This window comes from Malaclemys terrapin, chromosome 8 (assembly GCF_027887155.1).
Source record: "Malaclemys terrapin pileata isolate rMalTer1 chromosome 8, rMalTer1.hap1, whole genome shotgun sequence".
In the NCBI taxonomy this organism is placed as follows: domain Eukaryota; kingdom Metazoa; phylum Chordata; order Testudines; family Emydidae; genus Malaclemys; species Malaclemys terrapin.
The window spans coordinates 75,573,472-75,591,630 of record NC_071512.1 but is presented as its reverse complement, the minus strand read 5'-3'; the positions used below and the strand labels follow the sequence as shown (position 1 = coordinate 75,591,630).

Below are 18,159 nucleotides of genomic sequence, written 5' to 3'. Positions count from 1 at the left end.
TGGCAGTCCTCTGCTGTAACATGGTCTGTGTCAAGAACACACCCCCTTCTAGAATCCAAAAGATGGGAAGAAAAAAAAAAAAAAAAAGTCCACCGAACAGAAGAATGAGCAACTTAACTGCTGGGGCCACAGCAATTCTCCATAGGTCAGGACTGCAAGGAAGCTAGAAGAGATGGTGTGACGAAGTAAGGAAATGTTGCCTACTAGGACACTTTCCCCTCCCTCCATGCAGGTTTTGGGAGAAAGAAACCCCACCCTCAACTCCATACACAGAAATTCCATGCAGCCAAGCCTCTTCTCCACTCTTCAGCCAGTTGCTTGGTGGGAGTGTAGTTGCCCATTCAAGCCCAAGATATTTAGTCTCCTTTGTCCAGGGAGTGAGAAGAGCTTATCAATCAGCTGCTTCAGGCCCTTATGATCCATTCTGCTCCACCCTCTGCTCCCCCAGCACCTGACAGACTTGGAAAACTGGGTTCACCAGCCCCATTAAGAATCTGCTTCTGCCTCTGTAGCCCATGGTGAATCCTTGTAGGGTTAAGAACAGGGGGAAATGGAAAAGAAGTGTACTCTTAACCCTGGTGTTCCTAAAGACATTGCCCAGTGCCTGATAATATTCTGGATTTGGTCATTACAGTACATCATTAGGTCTGCATCCAGGAAAGCTCTCTCTTAAGACAGTCATAAGAAGATCTAAAATTAAATTACTTTTAAAATAAATAAATGACACCAGCAGGGTCTCTTACTAGTATGGCAAAATTAATTATGGTTCATCACTTAATGATTTTTGGGACAATAACTCCTTTTATATAATGGATTACCCATCATCTGACAGATTCTGAATAAGCAACATCTGCTTCCCAAAGATTTCCTGAAAACAGTTGAAGTAAGATTAGTTACTCATATTTTAAACTATTTTCCTTTGCTGATACCGTCTTTTACCTATATAGTAGATTCCACTGAACAGCAACCTATTAGCTTTCCTTCTATAGAAACATTTTACCTGGAATTATCCAACTGACTAAAATGTTAATTGGTCTAGTTATTGGTAACATGCTTGCTGTTTATTGGTAATTTTATTATGTGCCATGCAGCTTTGTGGGTCCCTGGCACCTTCACTCCATGTGGAAATCATGGCCACAGGTAGGTCTGCTACATTAAAGCCAGGGATGAAAGCACCAGGATGTGCCAAGCCCATGCCCCAGAGTAGGCTGTGGGCAGGGCAGCAGCAGGGAGGGGGGCTGCTACCCTGATGCCAGGGCTTGCTACAAGGAGTGGGGGCACTGGAGGCCCATGGGACGGAATGGTATCTTTGGGCTCTCCAGGCTGCTTCCTCCGCTAGCACCAGGAGCCAGGACTCCATGCATCTTAGCACTTCCATCCCTGGCTATAACCTCCGGTGTTCCCTTGGAAAGCAGGTATGCAGGGCTGCAGCCAGGGAAGGAAGCACTGGGACCTGCCGAGCCCAGGCCCCGTGCCAGCACATGATAAAGTGCAGAGCGCAGGGAGAGGTACCAGGCAGCCCCAACGCTTCTTTCTCTGTCTGCAATCTAGAAGGAAGCCCTGGGACATGCCAAGCAGCAGCCGCAAGCAATTTGTGATGCTGCAGCCATGGAAGGCATGTCCTAGTACAGGGGTCCCCAATGCGGTGCCCATGGGTGCCATGGTGCCCGCCGGGGCGTCTAAGTGCACCCGCGTACTGGCCGGTGGACCAGCATCCACTGAAATGCCGCCGACAAGCAGCAGCATCCAGAAACATCGCCACCGAAAAGCCGCCGATTTTCGGCAGCATGTCGGCGGTGATGCCTCTGGATGACGCTCCTTGTCAGCGGCGACGCCTATTGATGTTGCCACTTGTTGGCGGCATTTCGGCGGATGCTCGTCCGCCGCCACGGTCCTCTGTGGCTCGTCTAAAAGGTTGGGGACCACTGTCCTAGTGCTTCATGCCCTGGACACAAACTGGCAAATCTGCCTTTTACTTATTAGCAACTGCCTATTACTGGCAACTTTTAACCATCCACTAAGGGGGTGTTAATAAGTGGAATCTACTGTATAGTTCTCCTAGATGGATTTATATAAAGCACTAGGAATTCTAAAGTTGATACTGATCTTTTTCAACCTAATAAATGAAAACTCAGTAGTCACCATCACCTCACCATATCACTGATTTCATATTACAACGATCTGTGGTCTGACACTAACTATTTGTATATGGTCTACTCAACGGTTCTCAAACTGTGAATCAGGACCCCAAGTGGCATGCAACCCCATTTTAATGAGGTAGTCAAGGCTGGCTTAGACTTTCTTGGGCCCAAAGCCAAAGCCCGAGCCCCACCACCCAGGGCTGAAGCCAAAGCCCAAGCCCCACCACCTGGGGTCAAAGCTGAAGCCCAAGGGCTTCAGCCCTGGGCAGCTGGGCTTACATTACAGGCCTCCTGCCTGGGGCTGAAGCCCTTGGGCTTCGGCTTTGGCACCCAGCTGAGGGTGGTGGGGCCAGGGCCGGCTCTAGCTTTTTTGCTGCCCCAATCAGCAAAAAAAAAAAAAGCACCGCCCCCAGCCCCCCCCGCCGAGCGCCGCGCCGCCCCCCCCCACCGAGCGCCGCCCCCCTGCGCCGAGCACCGCCAGAAACCCCCCCCTGAGTGCTGAGCCCCGCGACACCCCCCCGCCAAGCGCCGCACCGCCAGAGCCCGCCCCCTGCCAAGCACCGGCAGAACCCCCCTCCAGCGCCGCGCCCGCGCCGCACCCCCACCGAGCGCCGCGCCCGCGCCGCACCCCCACCGAGCGCCGGAACCGCCCCCCCTCCCCCGAGCACTGAGCCCCACGCTGTGCCGCGCTGCCGGAGCCTGCCCCCGCCGGAACCCCCTTCCAGCGCCGCGCCCGCGCCGCACCCCGTGCAACCAGAGCCCGCCCCCCCAGCGCCACGCCGCCGGAGTGCCCCCCCCCCGCGGAATGCCGCGCCGCGCTCCCCCCGCCGCCCCTTACCAGGTGCCGCCCCAAGCATGTGCTTGGGTGCCTGGTGCCGGCCCTGGGTGGGGCTCAGGCATTGCCCATCCCCATCCAGGGCGGCGGGGTTCAGGCAGGCTTAGGCTACAATCCTTCCTCCTGGGGTCATGTAGTAATTTTTGTTGTCAGAAGGGGGTCACAGTCCAATGAAGTTTGAGAATCCCTGGTCTACATTAAACCATCTACATTAATCCTATGGTTGGGCATGCCTAACCCCTCTAAGAAAAACCCAGATGCTACAGGCAGTGACACTCTTCAACCCAACTTAGTTCTGAAACAATATAATAGAAAGCACTACACTCATGGTAGTGCCATATTTCAGATGAAGTATAAAATGGAAGCCCTCACCATTTGTCCTTTAATGGTTTCATGACCCCTATTATAGGGTTAAATGTGTGCTGGTTAGTTTCTTGGCCAAACTCCAAGTTAGTTAGTTACATTTTGCCTTCCAAATTTCCTCATCTTTCATGAAAACAACTCTTTACTTCAGCCTAACCTGATGTCACTGGCTTCTCTGCTGTTAAAGTGCATTCTATTTCAGAAGAGTTGCATTTCAGTGTTCGTTTTTATATTTCATCTAATGTGATTTGGGACTACTAGGACTATTGAGAAACATCATATATGTCTTTTTTCTAACTTTAAGAACATAAGAATGGCCATACTGGGTCAGACAAATGGTCCGTCTAGCCCAGTATTCTGTCTTCCAACAGTGGCCAATGCCAGGTGCTTCAGAAGAACTGAACAGAACAGGTAATCATCAAGTGACCCATCCCCTGTTGTTCACTCCCAGCTTCTGGCAATCAGAGTCTAGGGACACCGGGAGCATGGGGTTGTCCCCCTGACCATCTTGGCTAATAGCCATTGATGGACCTATCCATGAACTTATTTAATTCTTTTTTGAGCCCCGTTATAGTTTAGGCCTTCACAACATCCCCTGGCAACGAGTTCCACAGGTTGACTGTGCATTACGTGAAGTACTTTTTCCTTTGGTTTGTTTTAAACCTGCTTCCTATTAATTTCATTGCATGACCCCTAGGTTCTTGTGTTACGTGAAGGAGTACATAACAACACTTCCTTTTTCACGTTCTCCACATCATTCACAATTTTATAGACCTCTTTAATATCCTAATTAGTCATCTCTTTTCCAAACTGAAAAATCCCAGTCTTTTTAAACTCGCCTCATACAGAAGTTGTTCCACACCCTTAATCATTTTTGTTGCCCTTCTCTGCACCTTTTCCAATTCTAATATCTTTTTTGAGATGGGGTGACCAGAACTGCATGCAGTATTCATGGTATGCTGTACCATGGATTTATATAGTAGCATGATGATATTTTATCTTATTTTAATATATACTTTCTTGAAGACACTCACTACTATTCACTAAGTGTATTTAGACTAGACCACTGCTGCAATAAAAAGTTTCCTAAAACAAAATCTCCACAGCAGAAGAAAAAGCCATTTAGTCAGATATGCTCAGACTACATCTTCCGTGTGGAATTAAAATCTGTATACGATACTTGAAGTTTAATTTACTCTTTCTTCAACATAATGCTCTTTTGGAAACTCTTTACCTTCAAGTTCCTTCAGCATGACTAAAACCTTTATGTTTTGGTATCTATTATGAAATGTTAAATCCAGTCATGTCTGCTAGAGATAAAATGAGCTTTTGTGGAAACAACCAAAGATTATTGTTTTTTAGTATCTGCTATACAGGAAGTTTCTGCATTGATTTCAGAAATTGCAACATAAACTGGAGTGCAGCTTTAAATGTTCATAGTATTTAAAAAAAATATTTTGTTGCAGAGAAACTTCATCAGATTAACTCGTCAGTGAACATATTGTCACACACAACAAACTTAAAACGTGTTAAAAAAAAATCAAAATTCCAAATGTAAATGTATAGTCTCAAACAGTTACACAAGAGGGACGGATTGAGGCAGAACAGTGTGTAGTGTTTAGGATGAACTACTTGTAAAGTATTTTTTAGCAAAAAGGTTTTAAAGGGAAGAAAGTGATTTTTCACATGATCTCACTTAGAAAAAATCTGTTTCAAATTGCCCTACGTGTCCTGGCCTCCAGCCTGTTTTATTGGAAGCCTTTCCTGTACAGTCCCATAGGGGATAGGAATCTCTCTAAAAAATTTTCCTTAAAAGGATGTGTTAGATGCACACTATATATGGCATTACATAGCTACAGAAGCTAACAGTTATGAATACAGAAAAGCTTCTATCTATCCTTTATATTCAAAGGCAGGTTACTGCAAAAAATTAAGATGTCTTTTGACTTAAGATGGTCACAGATAAAGGTGAGAGAAAATCAAATTCACTGAATCTTCATTGTCATGAAACAATGAATGAATTAGTCATCCCCTTATGGTACTGATATGGCATCAAGAATATAGCAAAATTTTCTCTAAAATTTCAAAATAAAGTCACACTCTGACACTGCATTCAAAACAACTTCAGCTGTACATTTCAACAAACAACCATTACTGAAATGCAAGTTAAACCTGTTTAATTCAGAGACTCCCATTCCACTTCCTCAGCTTGGTTCAAACAGGACTCAAGCAAATTGTCTTTCCCACATTCTTAATTCAAACAGTCTTATGATGCATAAGTCATGAAGTTAACTTTTCTGTACTTGTTACTAGACTCTTGGATGTTGACCTCAACAAGCTTCATGTTCTTCCATTACTAACAGTTTCAGTAAAGACTTTGGAGCACTAGTCAAATGAATAGTTAAGTTATTGCAATAAATATTAAATTTCTTTTATTGGACAAGTAATTTTGTTAAAACTTAAGTACATATTGGTCATCTAAAGGGGTAAGAAGTTCAGTATTTCAAATCAGAGTCCATGGGAGTTCTGGCACTTTCAAAATGGTCAGTACTTCAAGAAACTTTTTTTTTTTTTTTTTAATTAAAGAAACCTCATGACACCAAAACTGTGGTTTATTCAATGACTGGCTGAAGTTTTCTGGGAAAATCGAGCTTAGAAACTTAATTCTGATTGTTTATCTGTCCTATATTGGCAAATTTAAGAACTTTACAGTCACCATTTTTACTGTGTCCAACTCAAGTGTCCCTCAGGAATTTCAGGAGTTGTTCGATAATTCTATTAATTAATGTAGGGTGTGATACTAATAAGGTTGTTTGTACTCTTCAAATCTGTGAAGTTCTTAAGTATATATTTATTTCATTTCAAATGAGATTAGTCTTTGGCTCAGCACAAACATTGCCACATTGCTCTGGCCAGACAGTAGGGTGTCACAACATGAGTGTAATCACAAATATGGACCGTCAACTCTGAACGCCAACCAGCTTTTCTACAATTGGCGTAGTACTTTATAGTAGGTCTGGTTCATATATTAACATTTTAGTATTAAACATTTATAGGAGTACCCAGAATTGGGGTCCCATTTTGCTAGCCACTGTCTAAATACAAAGTGGCCATCTGTTAAGTTCTCTGGAACACCTAAAAAAGACAAGGATAGACAATGGGTTGGAGTCAGAGATATCCATGCAAAGGAACATGGTAGAGATTGGCACGATTTCATTAGTTACATGTTTTGTCGATGTGGGGTTGTTTCTAATGGAGGTAAAGTGAAGGATGAAGTGAAATGGCATGGCAGGAGCAGGGGAGTTAGTAGTTGATTAAGAAAAAGGAAGGCAGCAGAGAGAGTGGTCATTTCTCATCACCTGCCAAATTGTGGTCAGCAGGAAGATTTCTGTAAGCATGGTGGGCAGAAGTGAGTTTTAAGGAAGTATTTGAAAGGGAGTAAGGTAGTGCCTGAATCATTTTTTCCCCAGGGATTTACTATACATGAGGGGCAGCAGGAGAGAAAGCACAAACATGTACAAAGGAAAAGCTGACTGATGGGCAGTAAAAACTAGAAACTGAGTGGAGCAAAGGTTGACATCACAATTAAAAACTCTCCTTTGCTGTGCTGCCTATGCAAAACTTGACAATGGATAGGACACTGATATCACTTCCCATCATGCTGACCAATACAGTAACTCCTTAAAGTCATCCCGGTTAACGTTGTTACACTGCTGATCAATTAGAGAACATGCTTGTTTAAAGTTGTGCAATGCTCCCTTTTAACGTTGTTTGGCAGCCACCTGCTTTGTCCACTGCTTGCAGAAAGAGCAGCCTGTTGGAGCTAGCCGGTGGGGGCTTAGAACCAGAGTGGACTGGCAGCCCCTGTAACAGATCCCCACTCCCCTAAGTGGCAGCCGCCCAGCAGGCTATCAATTGTCGGGTGGCTCAGCTGACCTCCCCACACTGCTGTGTGCTGCTCCTGCCCTCTGCCTTGGAGCTGCTCCTGGGAGCCTCCTGTTTGCTGTGCTGGAGGGGGAAGAGGAGGGAAGAGTGTCAGGGTGTCCCCCTCCCCTCCTGCTCCTGTCCCCCCGCTTACCCCATCTCCATAGAGTGGGGGGGGGGACACACGACAGGGCTCAGGATGGAGGGAGCTTGCTGACAGTAGCTGCTGTCTCAACTTGTTGATCTACTTAAAAAGGCAATGTACTTAGAGTGGATTCAGCGTACTTAAAGGGGCAATGCGCATCTCTCTCTCACACGGTGTATGTCTCTGTCTGCAACGCTGTCTCCCCTCCCTCCATTCCTGCTGCCTTGTAGAGTGTGAGAGTTAACTCTTGAGGGCTCAGCTGAGTGCTAGTTCACCATGTAGCAGTAAGGCATTCCCTGGGAAATATCCCACCCTCTGACTTCACCACCTCAACCAAGCTTCACAATCATCATTGTGAAGTACAGTATTAAATGGTTTTTTTAAAACTTATAGTGTGTGTGTGTATCTATATATAGATATATATAAAAAATAAAATATAGTCTTTTGTCTGATGAAAAAAAATAAAAAAATTCCCTGGAACCTAACCCCCACATCTACATTAATTATTATAGGGAAATTGGATTCACTTAACATTGTTTTGCTTAAAGTCACATTTTTTTCAGGAACATTACAACGTTAAGCGAAGAGTTACTGTACTGTATCACTGGTTCCTTGTACTCTTCCAGCTATCTGTCTGTATACATCTGTTGTCTCTTGTTTTATAGTTTAAGCTGTAAGCTCTTTGGGTAGGGACCATCTGTTTGTACAGTGTCTAGCAATAGAATTGCCCATGAATAGGGCTGCTAGCCTAGGCACTATGTTAAAAAAAAAAATTAAAAGTTACTAGAGCAGCTCTGAGAGATGGGAGTTAGTTAGGAAGGTTGAGAGCCACTGATTTAGAACAATCCTTGCTTTTTAGACCTTCCTAAAAAGCAAGGATTGTTCTAAATCAGTTGCTCTCAACCTTTCCAGACTGTTGTACCCCTTTCAGGAGTCTTTGTCTTGCATATCCCCAATTTACACCTCACTTAAAAACTACTTGCTTACAAAATCAGACATAAAAATGCAAAAGTGTCACAGCGCACTATTACTAAAAAATTGCTTATATTCTCATTTTTAACATACAATTATAAAATAAATCAACTGGAATATAAGATATTGTACTTACATTTCAGTGTACAGTATATATGGGGAGGGATAGCTCAGTGGTTTGAGCATTGGCCTGCTAAACCCAGGGTTGTGAGTTCAATCCTTGAGGGGGCCATTTAGGGAACTGGGGTAAAAATCTGTCTGGGGATTGGTCCTGCTTTGAACAGGGGGTTAGACTAGATGACCTCCTGAGTCCCTTCCAACCCTGATATTCTATGATAAACAAATCGTCTGTATGAAATTTTACTTTGTACTGACTCAGCTAGTGCTTTTAGCTAGTGTAGCCTGTTGTAAAACTAGGCAAATATGTAGAGGAGTTGATGTATCCCCTGGAAGACCTCTGGATATTCCCATGGGTATCCGTACCCCTAATTGAAACCATCTAAATCAATTTCCAATAAAGCTTTGACTACCCCTGCTCTAAGCCGACAGACGAGAGCTCTCTCGTTGACTTGGCTACAGCTGCTTGAGAGGGCTGGAGTAATTAAGTCAACAGGAGTAGCTCACCCACCAACATAGCACTGTCCATACCAGTGCTTAGGTCAGTGTAGCTTACACCACTGAGGCTGGGTCTACACTACAGGAGTGGGTCGACCTAAGATACGCAACTTCAGCTACGTGAATAGCGTAGCTGAAGTTGCATATTTTAGGTCGACTTACCTGGCTGTGAGGATGGCGGCAAGTCGACCGCTGCCGCACCGCCATCGACTTCCTCGACTCCGCTTCCGCCTCTTGCCAGGGTGGATTTCCAGAGTCGACGGCAGAGCGATCAGGGATCGATTTTATCACGTCTTCACTAGACGCGATAAGTCGATCCCCAATAGATCGACTGCTACACGCCGGATCGGCGGGTAGTGAAGACGTGCCCTGAGAGGGGTGGCTTATTCACACCCCTGAGCAATGTAACTTATACCAACCTAAGCTGAAGTATGTACACAACCTAAGTATAGAAAGAGTGAAAGTGACTAGTTAGAATATTCTATGTAAGCTACATTACTCTGACAATTCATTTGTTTAGCTACATGGACCTGTGGAAATTCATCTTAACTTCAAGTCAGAAAATATATACAAACTTTTAACATTAGTGATGTAAATGTATATAATTAGTGCACATACTTTGGACAGTGTCAGCTTACTGCATTAATAGAATGCAAACTTAACTATGGAGTCACCACGATATCTACATTTTGTAACTTGTTTCTTGTTGAATCATTCTCTCCAAGAATAGGCTTATAATTATGCATCACTTCTTCCTGCGCTGGGTTCACTGCACTCAAATATTGCATATTGCTAAGCTTCCACTAAAGTGAATAAAAATGCTCTGGTCAATATTCCATAATCCCTATGTACCAGTTAATGCAGAGAATGCTTAGGAGTAACTGCTAATAGGGACAATACAGAGACACTTACGATTAATATATACAAATATTAAATTTAGAGAAGTCACCTAACAAACCACGAAGATACTTTACAACCACAAAATGATTTCCACCACAGTCCCCTATTACCAAAAAGTCTGGAGTTTTAAGTATTTCAATTCCTTTCACACATGGATCCAGAGAGTTTCATAGTTCCTTGGGAAACAAACTACAGAATTGAGACAAGGAGTAATTTTTTTTAGTGTTATTCACAAAGTGATGTTTAACTAGCAAATGTTTATCCATTTAAAGAGCTACTGTGAGGTGAAAATAATGAGACTTGAGTCCTGTTATTTGATCATAAGAACATCACATCACTACGCACTCCGAAATATCTTTGGGTTTTATAAGGGAATATTGCACTTAATTCGTAATCTCTTTTACAAAGAGTTCTACTATGGATGTCAGATTTAATTTAGTCTCCATATAGAGGAGAAAAAAAATAGGACTATAATTCAAACTGAAAATGTTTGAATTTTAACAGTGTAATTAAGATATTAAGATCGCCTGCATGTTTTATAGGTGTTAACATACACATTTACCTCACACAATGAGGGAAAAACTAGACTGCAGAAATCCTACATTTTTAGATCACCTCTGCAGAAGATCTCCTATGCCTTTGTGCACAACTCATCCAGAGAGACAACAATATGAGCACAGTGAGGGCATGTTTACACTTACCTCCCGAGCGATCGATCCAGCGGGGGTTGATTTGTTGTGTCTAGTGAAGACGCGATAAATCGACCGCTGAGCGCTCTCCCATCGACTCCAGTACTCCACCGGAGCAAGAAGCGTAGGCGGAATCGACGGGGGAGCGTCAGCAGTCAACTTACTGCAGTGAAGACATCACGGTAAGTATGGTGACTTCAGCTATGTTATTCACGTAGCTGAAGTTGCGTAACTTAGATCGATCCCCCCTGCTAGTGAAGACCATGCCTCAAACCTACACACTATTCATTTTCATTACACTCCTCTAGGTGCTACTAGAGATGTACTGTGTGCAGCAGCACATGTGCAATCCTCTGTTGCTATAAGAAAATTAGGCAAGGCAACTGAAACAGAGCAAGGAAAAGATATACAGAGGCATATAGTTTATTTTTGAAATAAGTAGGGCAATTATATTTGAGTTTGGATGAAGGTGGGGGAGAGGAAAGAGGGCAAACCAGTCCAATTGGAGGCACCCAAGACTCTAACCCGCTTCTAAATCACTAACCCTAAAAGCTTTAAAAAGAAACTCCTAAGTAGGTAACAGAAATAAAAATTGTAAGTTTAAATATTCAGAAAAAGGTCACTTGTGGGCAAAGAACTGAATTCAAGATTTTGTGTTTGCCCTACAATAACTGAAGATATCACAACCTAAAAAATTCTCTGTCAGCTGTTGCAGGAGAAACAAAGTCAAATTTCTTGGCATTATTCAGCCCAAATATTCACTTAAACGCCTTCAAGTTTTCTCCTTGGGAGAGAGGCAGAGGCAATGTTCCACTCCTGCACACTTTCAAAATGGGGAAGATGGTTTATTTCCAAGCTTCTTTTAGCTACCAAGCTCCAACTTCAAATTCAAACAATTCACACACACCCCTGCATCTTTGCACTTGCCCTTTCAAGGTCACAGCTGCAGAGAGGATAACTGAAGCTTAGTAATGTTCACATGGGTCAGAAAGACTATTCTTGTGTCAATTTCCTGCTGGAGCTGATGGTTTTTGCCAAGCACAGTATGGAAAGTGGCAGCATGACAGGGGTGGGCAAACTATGGCCTGGGGGCCATATCGGGCCCTTCAGACATTTTAATCTGGCCCTCAAACTCCTGCTGGCCCTCAAACTCCTGCACTCCAGCCAGGGAGTGGAGTCGGAGGCTTGCCCCACTCCGTGTATGCCATGGCTCTGCATGACTCCTGGGAGCAGCGGCATGTCCCCCCTCCGGCTCCTACAAGCAGGGGCAGCCAGGGGGCTCTGTGTGCTGCCCCTGCCCCGAGCGATGCCCCCACAGCTCCCATTGGCTGGGAACCAGGACCAATGGGAGCTGCAGGGGTGGCACCTGCGGACGGTGCAGCGTACAGAGCTGCCTGGCCGCGCCTCCACACAGGAGCCGGAGGAGGAACATGCCACTGCTTCTGGGAACTGCTTGAGGTAAGCACCACCCGGAGCCTGCACCCCAACCCCCTTCTGAGCCCCAACCCGCTGCCCCAGCCCTGATCCCCCTCCTAACCCCTTGGTCCCAGCCCAGAGAACCCTCCTGCACCCTCAACCCCTCATTCCCAGCTCCACCCCAGAGCCCACACCCCCAACTGGAGCCCTCACCTCCTCCCACCATTCCAGCACCCCAACTCCTTGTCCCAGCCCAGAGCCCCCTCCCACAGCCTGAACTCCTCATTTCTGGCCACATCTCAGAGCCCACTCCCGCCACACCCGGAGTCCTCACCCCCCCCCCCGCACCCCAACCCCCAGTTTCGTGAACATTCATGGCCCGCCATACAATTTCCATACCCAGATGCGGCCCTTGGGCCAAAAAGTTTACCCACCCCTGCGGTAAGATATAGGGAACACAATACCAAGCCAAATTTACAGACACACTGCCCCCAATAAGTTCAACACTCTCCCTTTGTGTCTATTCTTCCTTTCCCAGTTGTGGGAAAAATTAGACAAAGTATAAAAAACCCACAACCCCCAGCAGAAAGGAGCAGCAGATATAGCATTTGGATAATGGCATTTGCTGGGGTCTGTCAACACATCCTAAAAACTTAAATTAGTAAATGCCCATACACCCAGAGGTCTCATGCCTTTTGGATACTCAGGATGGGGAAGAGGCTTGCTTTTTTGTTGAGGGGGAGGGAGGGGGGAAGAGGGTAGGAGAGATTGGAAAGAGATGGGTACATGGCCCTGGTCCAGCAAGAAAATAAATTCCTCCCTTTCCCCCTACACTGTCTGGCACCTTATGTTTTCCACAAGGCGGAAGCACAGACTCCTGCCAACTGCAAGCCATTTCATTTGTAACAGTACACTGAGGGGGAAGTAAAATGTCAGGCAAAGTCTGTATCTTGACTGAGGATAGTTTTATTTGGCCCCCACTTCATTACTGATATGACAGAAATACTTTGTTCAGTCTTTTGAAGGAAACACAAAATATAGAATCAATCTTTGTTCCGAGACCTTACCTACACAAAGTTGTAAACAGATTTAAATTGGTACAAAGTGATTTAACTCCCTTATATGTGCACTCCTTTTGCTTAGAGTACTTTCTATCAGTTTAACTTAAGTCAGTAAGTAATCAACTTAAGCTAACTTGATAGAAGATACTTGTAAACTGAAACAAAAGCATCCACACAAGAGGGTTGCATGGATTTAACTAACTCCGTACAATTTTCTTGTGTAGACAAGACCTTTGAATACCTCTGCTACCACCAATTATAAAGACATCTGTTTGAATGGGGAGAGGAATGTTTCCCATAAGAGAGGCAAAGCACCCTACTAATAATGATTAAGAGGTTAGGAACAAAAGGGAAAAGACAAGTTCTCTCAGAGTAAACATGGAGTTAGAGCTTAGTAATGCAAACAGTAGATGGAGCTTCAGAAGCTCCAAATTACACTTAAAAAAAAAATCAAATAATGCTTTTGGAGCACCAAGACTGTTTTTTAAAAAAAAAAATTCTTACAAACAACAAGAACAGTAACAAATATCTTTGAAAACTGTTACAATACCAAATGAGATGATAAAACCAAATCAAGAAACTTCTCTACCCAGCTCAGAAAACAATCAAAACAAGACTAGTATCAAAATTTAAGGAAAAAATGAATGTTTGTCATGTGCATGAATATTTTTAGAAAGCATGTCTGGAAGGGTGTGACAAAACTAGGTCACTAAAGTAAAAAAAATGAATCAAGCAACTGATGAACAAAGCTCATTCTCAAAACACAAGAAGTTTTAGGAAAGGACCACCTGGACCTTAGTAGAGCCTTTTCTTTCTGGTCTTCTGGAACTTTACATGAAGGGAAGACCTACAGTAGAACCTCAGGGTTATGAACCCCTCAGGAATGGAGGTTATTCGTAACTGTGAAATGTTTGTAACTCTGAACAAAACGTTATGGTTGTTCTTTCAGAAGTTTACAACTGAACATTGCCTTAATACAGCTTTGAAACTTTACTATGCAGAAGAAAAATGCGGCTCTCTCTTTACTTTTTAGTAGTTTATGTTTAACACAGTATGGTTCTGTATTTGCTTTTTGGGAGGGGGAAGTCTCTGCCACTGCTGCTGCTTGACTGCATACTTCTGGTTCCAAATGAGGTGTGTGCTTGACTGGTTGTAACTCTCATGTTCATAACTCTGAGGTTCTACTGTACTTCACACACAAGCTTCTTCTTAGGAAAGAAGCTGTAGGTCTGGCTGCATTATATCTTGTGTTTGATCTCTGCATTAAGGACAAAATTCTGAGAACAGATGCCCGGTGCTACAAAAAGAGAAATTAACTCCATTCTAAAATCCTTTATGTTGGTGTGGAGTTGACAGACGTTACTGGGTGAAGCCACAAGCCAGAATAGAAATCAACCGTAAGTTGCATATGGAGGGAATCTTTTTGGAAAGACAATCCTATTAAAGAAAGCAGAGAAACCAGTTCCTTACTCAGATAACAAGGACTCAGCAAGGTGAAACATTTAAGTCTCTATGGAAATAGGTTCCAGTTCCAGAGTATTATGGACTGCTGTCAGACATTCATGGGGCCCAGTAGATTAAGGAAGTTGATGAAAATAAGTGGAAGAAAGAACACAAAGCTTCTTTGCTACTCCATGTACATAACTCACAACTTGTAAAATTATTTCTCTGTTAACAGCCAAGAACCTTAATCGGGCAGAAAGGAATTACTTCTTCTAATTAACATGCTCAAATGTTTTATACATTTTTACCATAACCTTACTAGACAAACAACTCTGGAAATCTAAAAGAAACTCCCTGAAATAGGCATCTGCTTAGCCAGACTCCCCAAGGTTTGTAACTAAACATAACTATGTTAGAAAGTCAATAGATATCAAGGAGGAAAATTATATTTTGGATGTTTTGTAAAATCCTCTACATATTTCTGGGCTAGTCTTAAGTGTAAAATAAAAATGCAGCCAATGATTCCACTAGACTATAAATCAGTATGAAACAGCATATTAGAATTTAAGTCAAGTCTGATGCTGGATTTGGTACTTTGCAAACAAGTGAAACAACCAATTATGAAGTAAGCAACATGGTTGTGTTAGTAGTGTACTTTGTGTTGAAAAGATTTTTGCCTGTGCCAAAACAAATGCTCAGCTCTGAATACTATCATCATTTAAGATTTGATTTAATGGAATACTAATAAAAGCATCTTTCAAAGAGCAGAATAATGGAAGAGAGAGAACAACCAAATCAAAAACAACAGAAGAAAACCAGTGAAACGCTGCTCAAAGGCCATGCTACTAATGTTAGAACTGTTTTAATATCAAAACATAGGTACTTTGGGAGGTATTTTCACATACACTTTGTAACCAGATTAAAATCACTATCAAAAGGAGATGCAATTGTTGAATTAATATTATCTGTACCATGTGTCTCTGCCATGATTGTACAACTGCAGGAACATATTTTATTGTGGCTTAGGTGCCACTGGAGCATGCCTTTTTGCATTAGGCAATGAGATGAATGTGATGGTGGCAATCCTGAAATGCTTTATTTCCCCAGGAGACTAATGGAAACTAAAACCCCAGCAGCAGTAGCTGCTGCGGCCTCACCCTCCCTAGTCCTCCTTTGTGCGACTCTTCTACCCACCCCCTTTTGGCTGGAGCAGCAGAGGAGACAATGAGCATTCTGTGCACAGCGCCCACGCGATTGGCTGGTCTCTCCTCAGTACCCCATGATGTAATATGATTGGAATGTATCGGAGCTTTGGGCTGGAATTATTGGGGAGAGGGGATTTCTCATCCCTTTCCCAGACCAAAGGGCTCACTAATTAACAAGGAGACAAATACCACCCAGCTCCTCCACCACCTTTCACACAGTCTATTTGTATGCAAATCTAATGGAGAGAGTTAAAACCCTAAAAGCTTCAAAGGTGAATCAGGAATTTCATCCCCTCAGCAAGTTACAGACTAGAAAGACAGGGGAGGGAGAGTTTATGCAAGAGTGGAAAGGCTGTGTTGGGGGGGAGAGGGGCAGAGAGGTAGAAAGTAGTCAATGAAGCGATAAGCATGGATGTGGTGGGGGGCACTAGGAGTGATGCAGCCAGGTAGAAGGAATGAGTCGCACTGTTGGGGGAGAAAAAAGGCGCTGGCATATTACACACTGATACAGACACGTACTACATGAGTCTGCTGCTCCTAGGAAACTCTAGGAGGGAACATTAACTTTGAAAACACCGTATTCCTCAGTGTGACAACGACGTTTACTGCTAGACGAATATGCCCTGAGCGGTCAGGCAAAGTCAGGCATTTTGCCAAGGCCTTAATTTGTTCCAGGCTTGCCAGGACTGAGCCCTGGCACCTCTAGGCTGAGCAGTTCATGGCCCGGGCACCTCTGGGCTTGTCGCATCAGTTGTGAAAGTAAAAAAAAAAAAAAATTGCTTACGCCCTGGTACCCAATTGCTTGAGCCCCAGGGCTCCTTCATGACACATTAAGCACTGCGTTTGGCTGCGGGGGGGTGGGGGGGCGCTCGGCTGGCACAAGGCTCAGCAGGGGGCTGCCCTTGCTAGGCGCACCTCAGACACGCCGCAAACACCAGCAAGGAGCCGGACTCCAGCCACATAGCCCGGAGCATCCCTCACTCTCCCCGCTGCGGCCACCATCTCCGGGGCGGGGTGGGTCACCGCCGCGCGGAGCGGAGACCTCAGGGACACCCGCAGCAGCCTGCTCCTGCCCGCCCTCCCCCCGAGCCACCCCGCTGGCCGCCTGGCCGGTAAGAGAGCCTCGTCCTCCTTTGTCTGGCGCGCCCCACAAGCCCTGCTCCAGGCGGCGGGCGAGGGCCGGCGACTGCTGCCCCGCGCCCCTACCCCGGCGAAGGGAGCGCTGGGCGGCGATCACGGCCCCCACCACAGGCGCAGCGAGGGGTGACGCCGGCCGGGCCGGGGAGACAATGAGGGATCCTGCCCCGGAGCGGGAAGAGCCCGCGGGGAGCGGGGAGCGAGGAACCCTCCCCCGCCCCTGGGGGCGCCCGGCCCCACCGCCCCCGCGCGGCCCCGACCCCTACCTTGTTCTTGACCTCGGCGGAGAGCCCGTACGAGGGGCCCTTGTTGAAGTGAGTCATGGCGGCTGCGGAGGGTCCGTGTTCCCGGCGGGTGGCGGCCGCTCCCTGCGCTCTGCTCGCCGCTCCTGGCTGGGGCTGCTGCGGGGGAAAGTCCGGCCCGGCCGCGGCGGAAAGTTCTAGTCCCTCCCCCGGCCGCGGCCCCGCCGCCCCCCGCACGCAGCCCCCTCCCTCGCCGCCGCCATTGGAGCAGCCCGCGGGCCAATCCGGAGCCCGGACGGGGGGCTTGGTTGGGGCGCGGGGTAGGTGAGGGCGTGGGCGAGTGGGGGACAGCGGGAGATGCGGGCAGGCGGAGGTGGGTCAGGGACTGGATGCAACTGGGGGAGGTGCAGCGTGGGCACCTGCTGGAGAGAGGGCAGCGCTGGGGAGCAGAGGGATGGGGGGTAACTGGACGGCCGGGGGAGCGCGGGGAGGTGGCAGGTTGGGAGCTGGTAACAGGAGAGCGGTCTGCTCGGTAGTTTTGCCAAGGCTGGGGAAACGTCAACAGGAAAGAATCTGCAGCCGCTCAAACCTTACAGCAGCAGCATTATGGAAAAATCATTTCAGTGCCCTGGAACCTTGCTGTGGAATCTGAAGCGGCCACTAATTTTTAACACATGCTACATCTATCTACACAGAGAGAGAGACTTATTAATCAAATCGGACATCATAGTCTGCTGTCTGAGATCGCTCGCTTTGATGAGACCCCAGAAAGACTTCAAGGGATACAAAGCTACAAGGAAGAGGTAATAGGAGCCTTAATTCTGTTATCTTCTGCCAAACTCCTTGTACCTCTCACCACCATGACAAATCTTGGCTATTTCAAAAGACTTACCAAATGCCTTACTATTCTAAGCACCCAGTTCACATCTGGAATTGTGATGATTACTATATTTCACTACCTGTATTTTGCCAGTTCTATTCTGCTGAGCCATTGCAATGTTTCACAGCTACATATGCAACTAACATTGTTGGCAGCCCACCAACTGTATGCAAAAAGAATAGAAATAATGA

General features: G+C 45.5%; 1 protein-coding gene across 1 annotated transcript in view; it reads right to left on the bottom strand.

Moving 5' to 3' along the window:
• The window catches only part of CNN3 (calponin 3), a 45,965-nt gene extending 28,669 nt beyond the window's left edge, over positions 1 to 17,296 (bottom strand). The window contains exon 1 of the mRNA XM_054037906.1: positions 17,113 to 17,296. Coding sequence (XP_053893881.1) covers positions 17,113 to 17,169 — 57 coding nt within the window. The 5' untranslated portion in view covers positions 17,170 to 17,296. The remainder of the gene's footprint in view (positions 1 to 17,112) is intronic.
• Between the last annotated feature and the right edge of the window lie 863 nt (positions 17,297 to 18,159).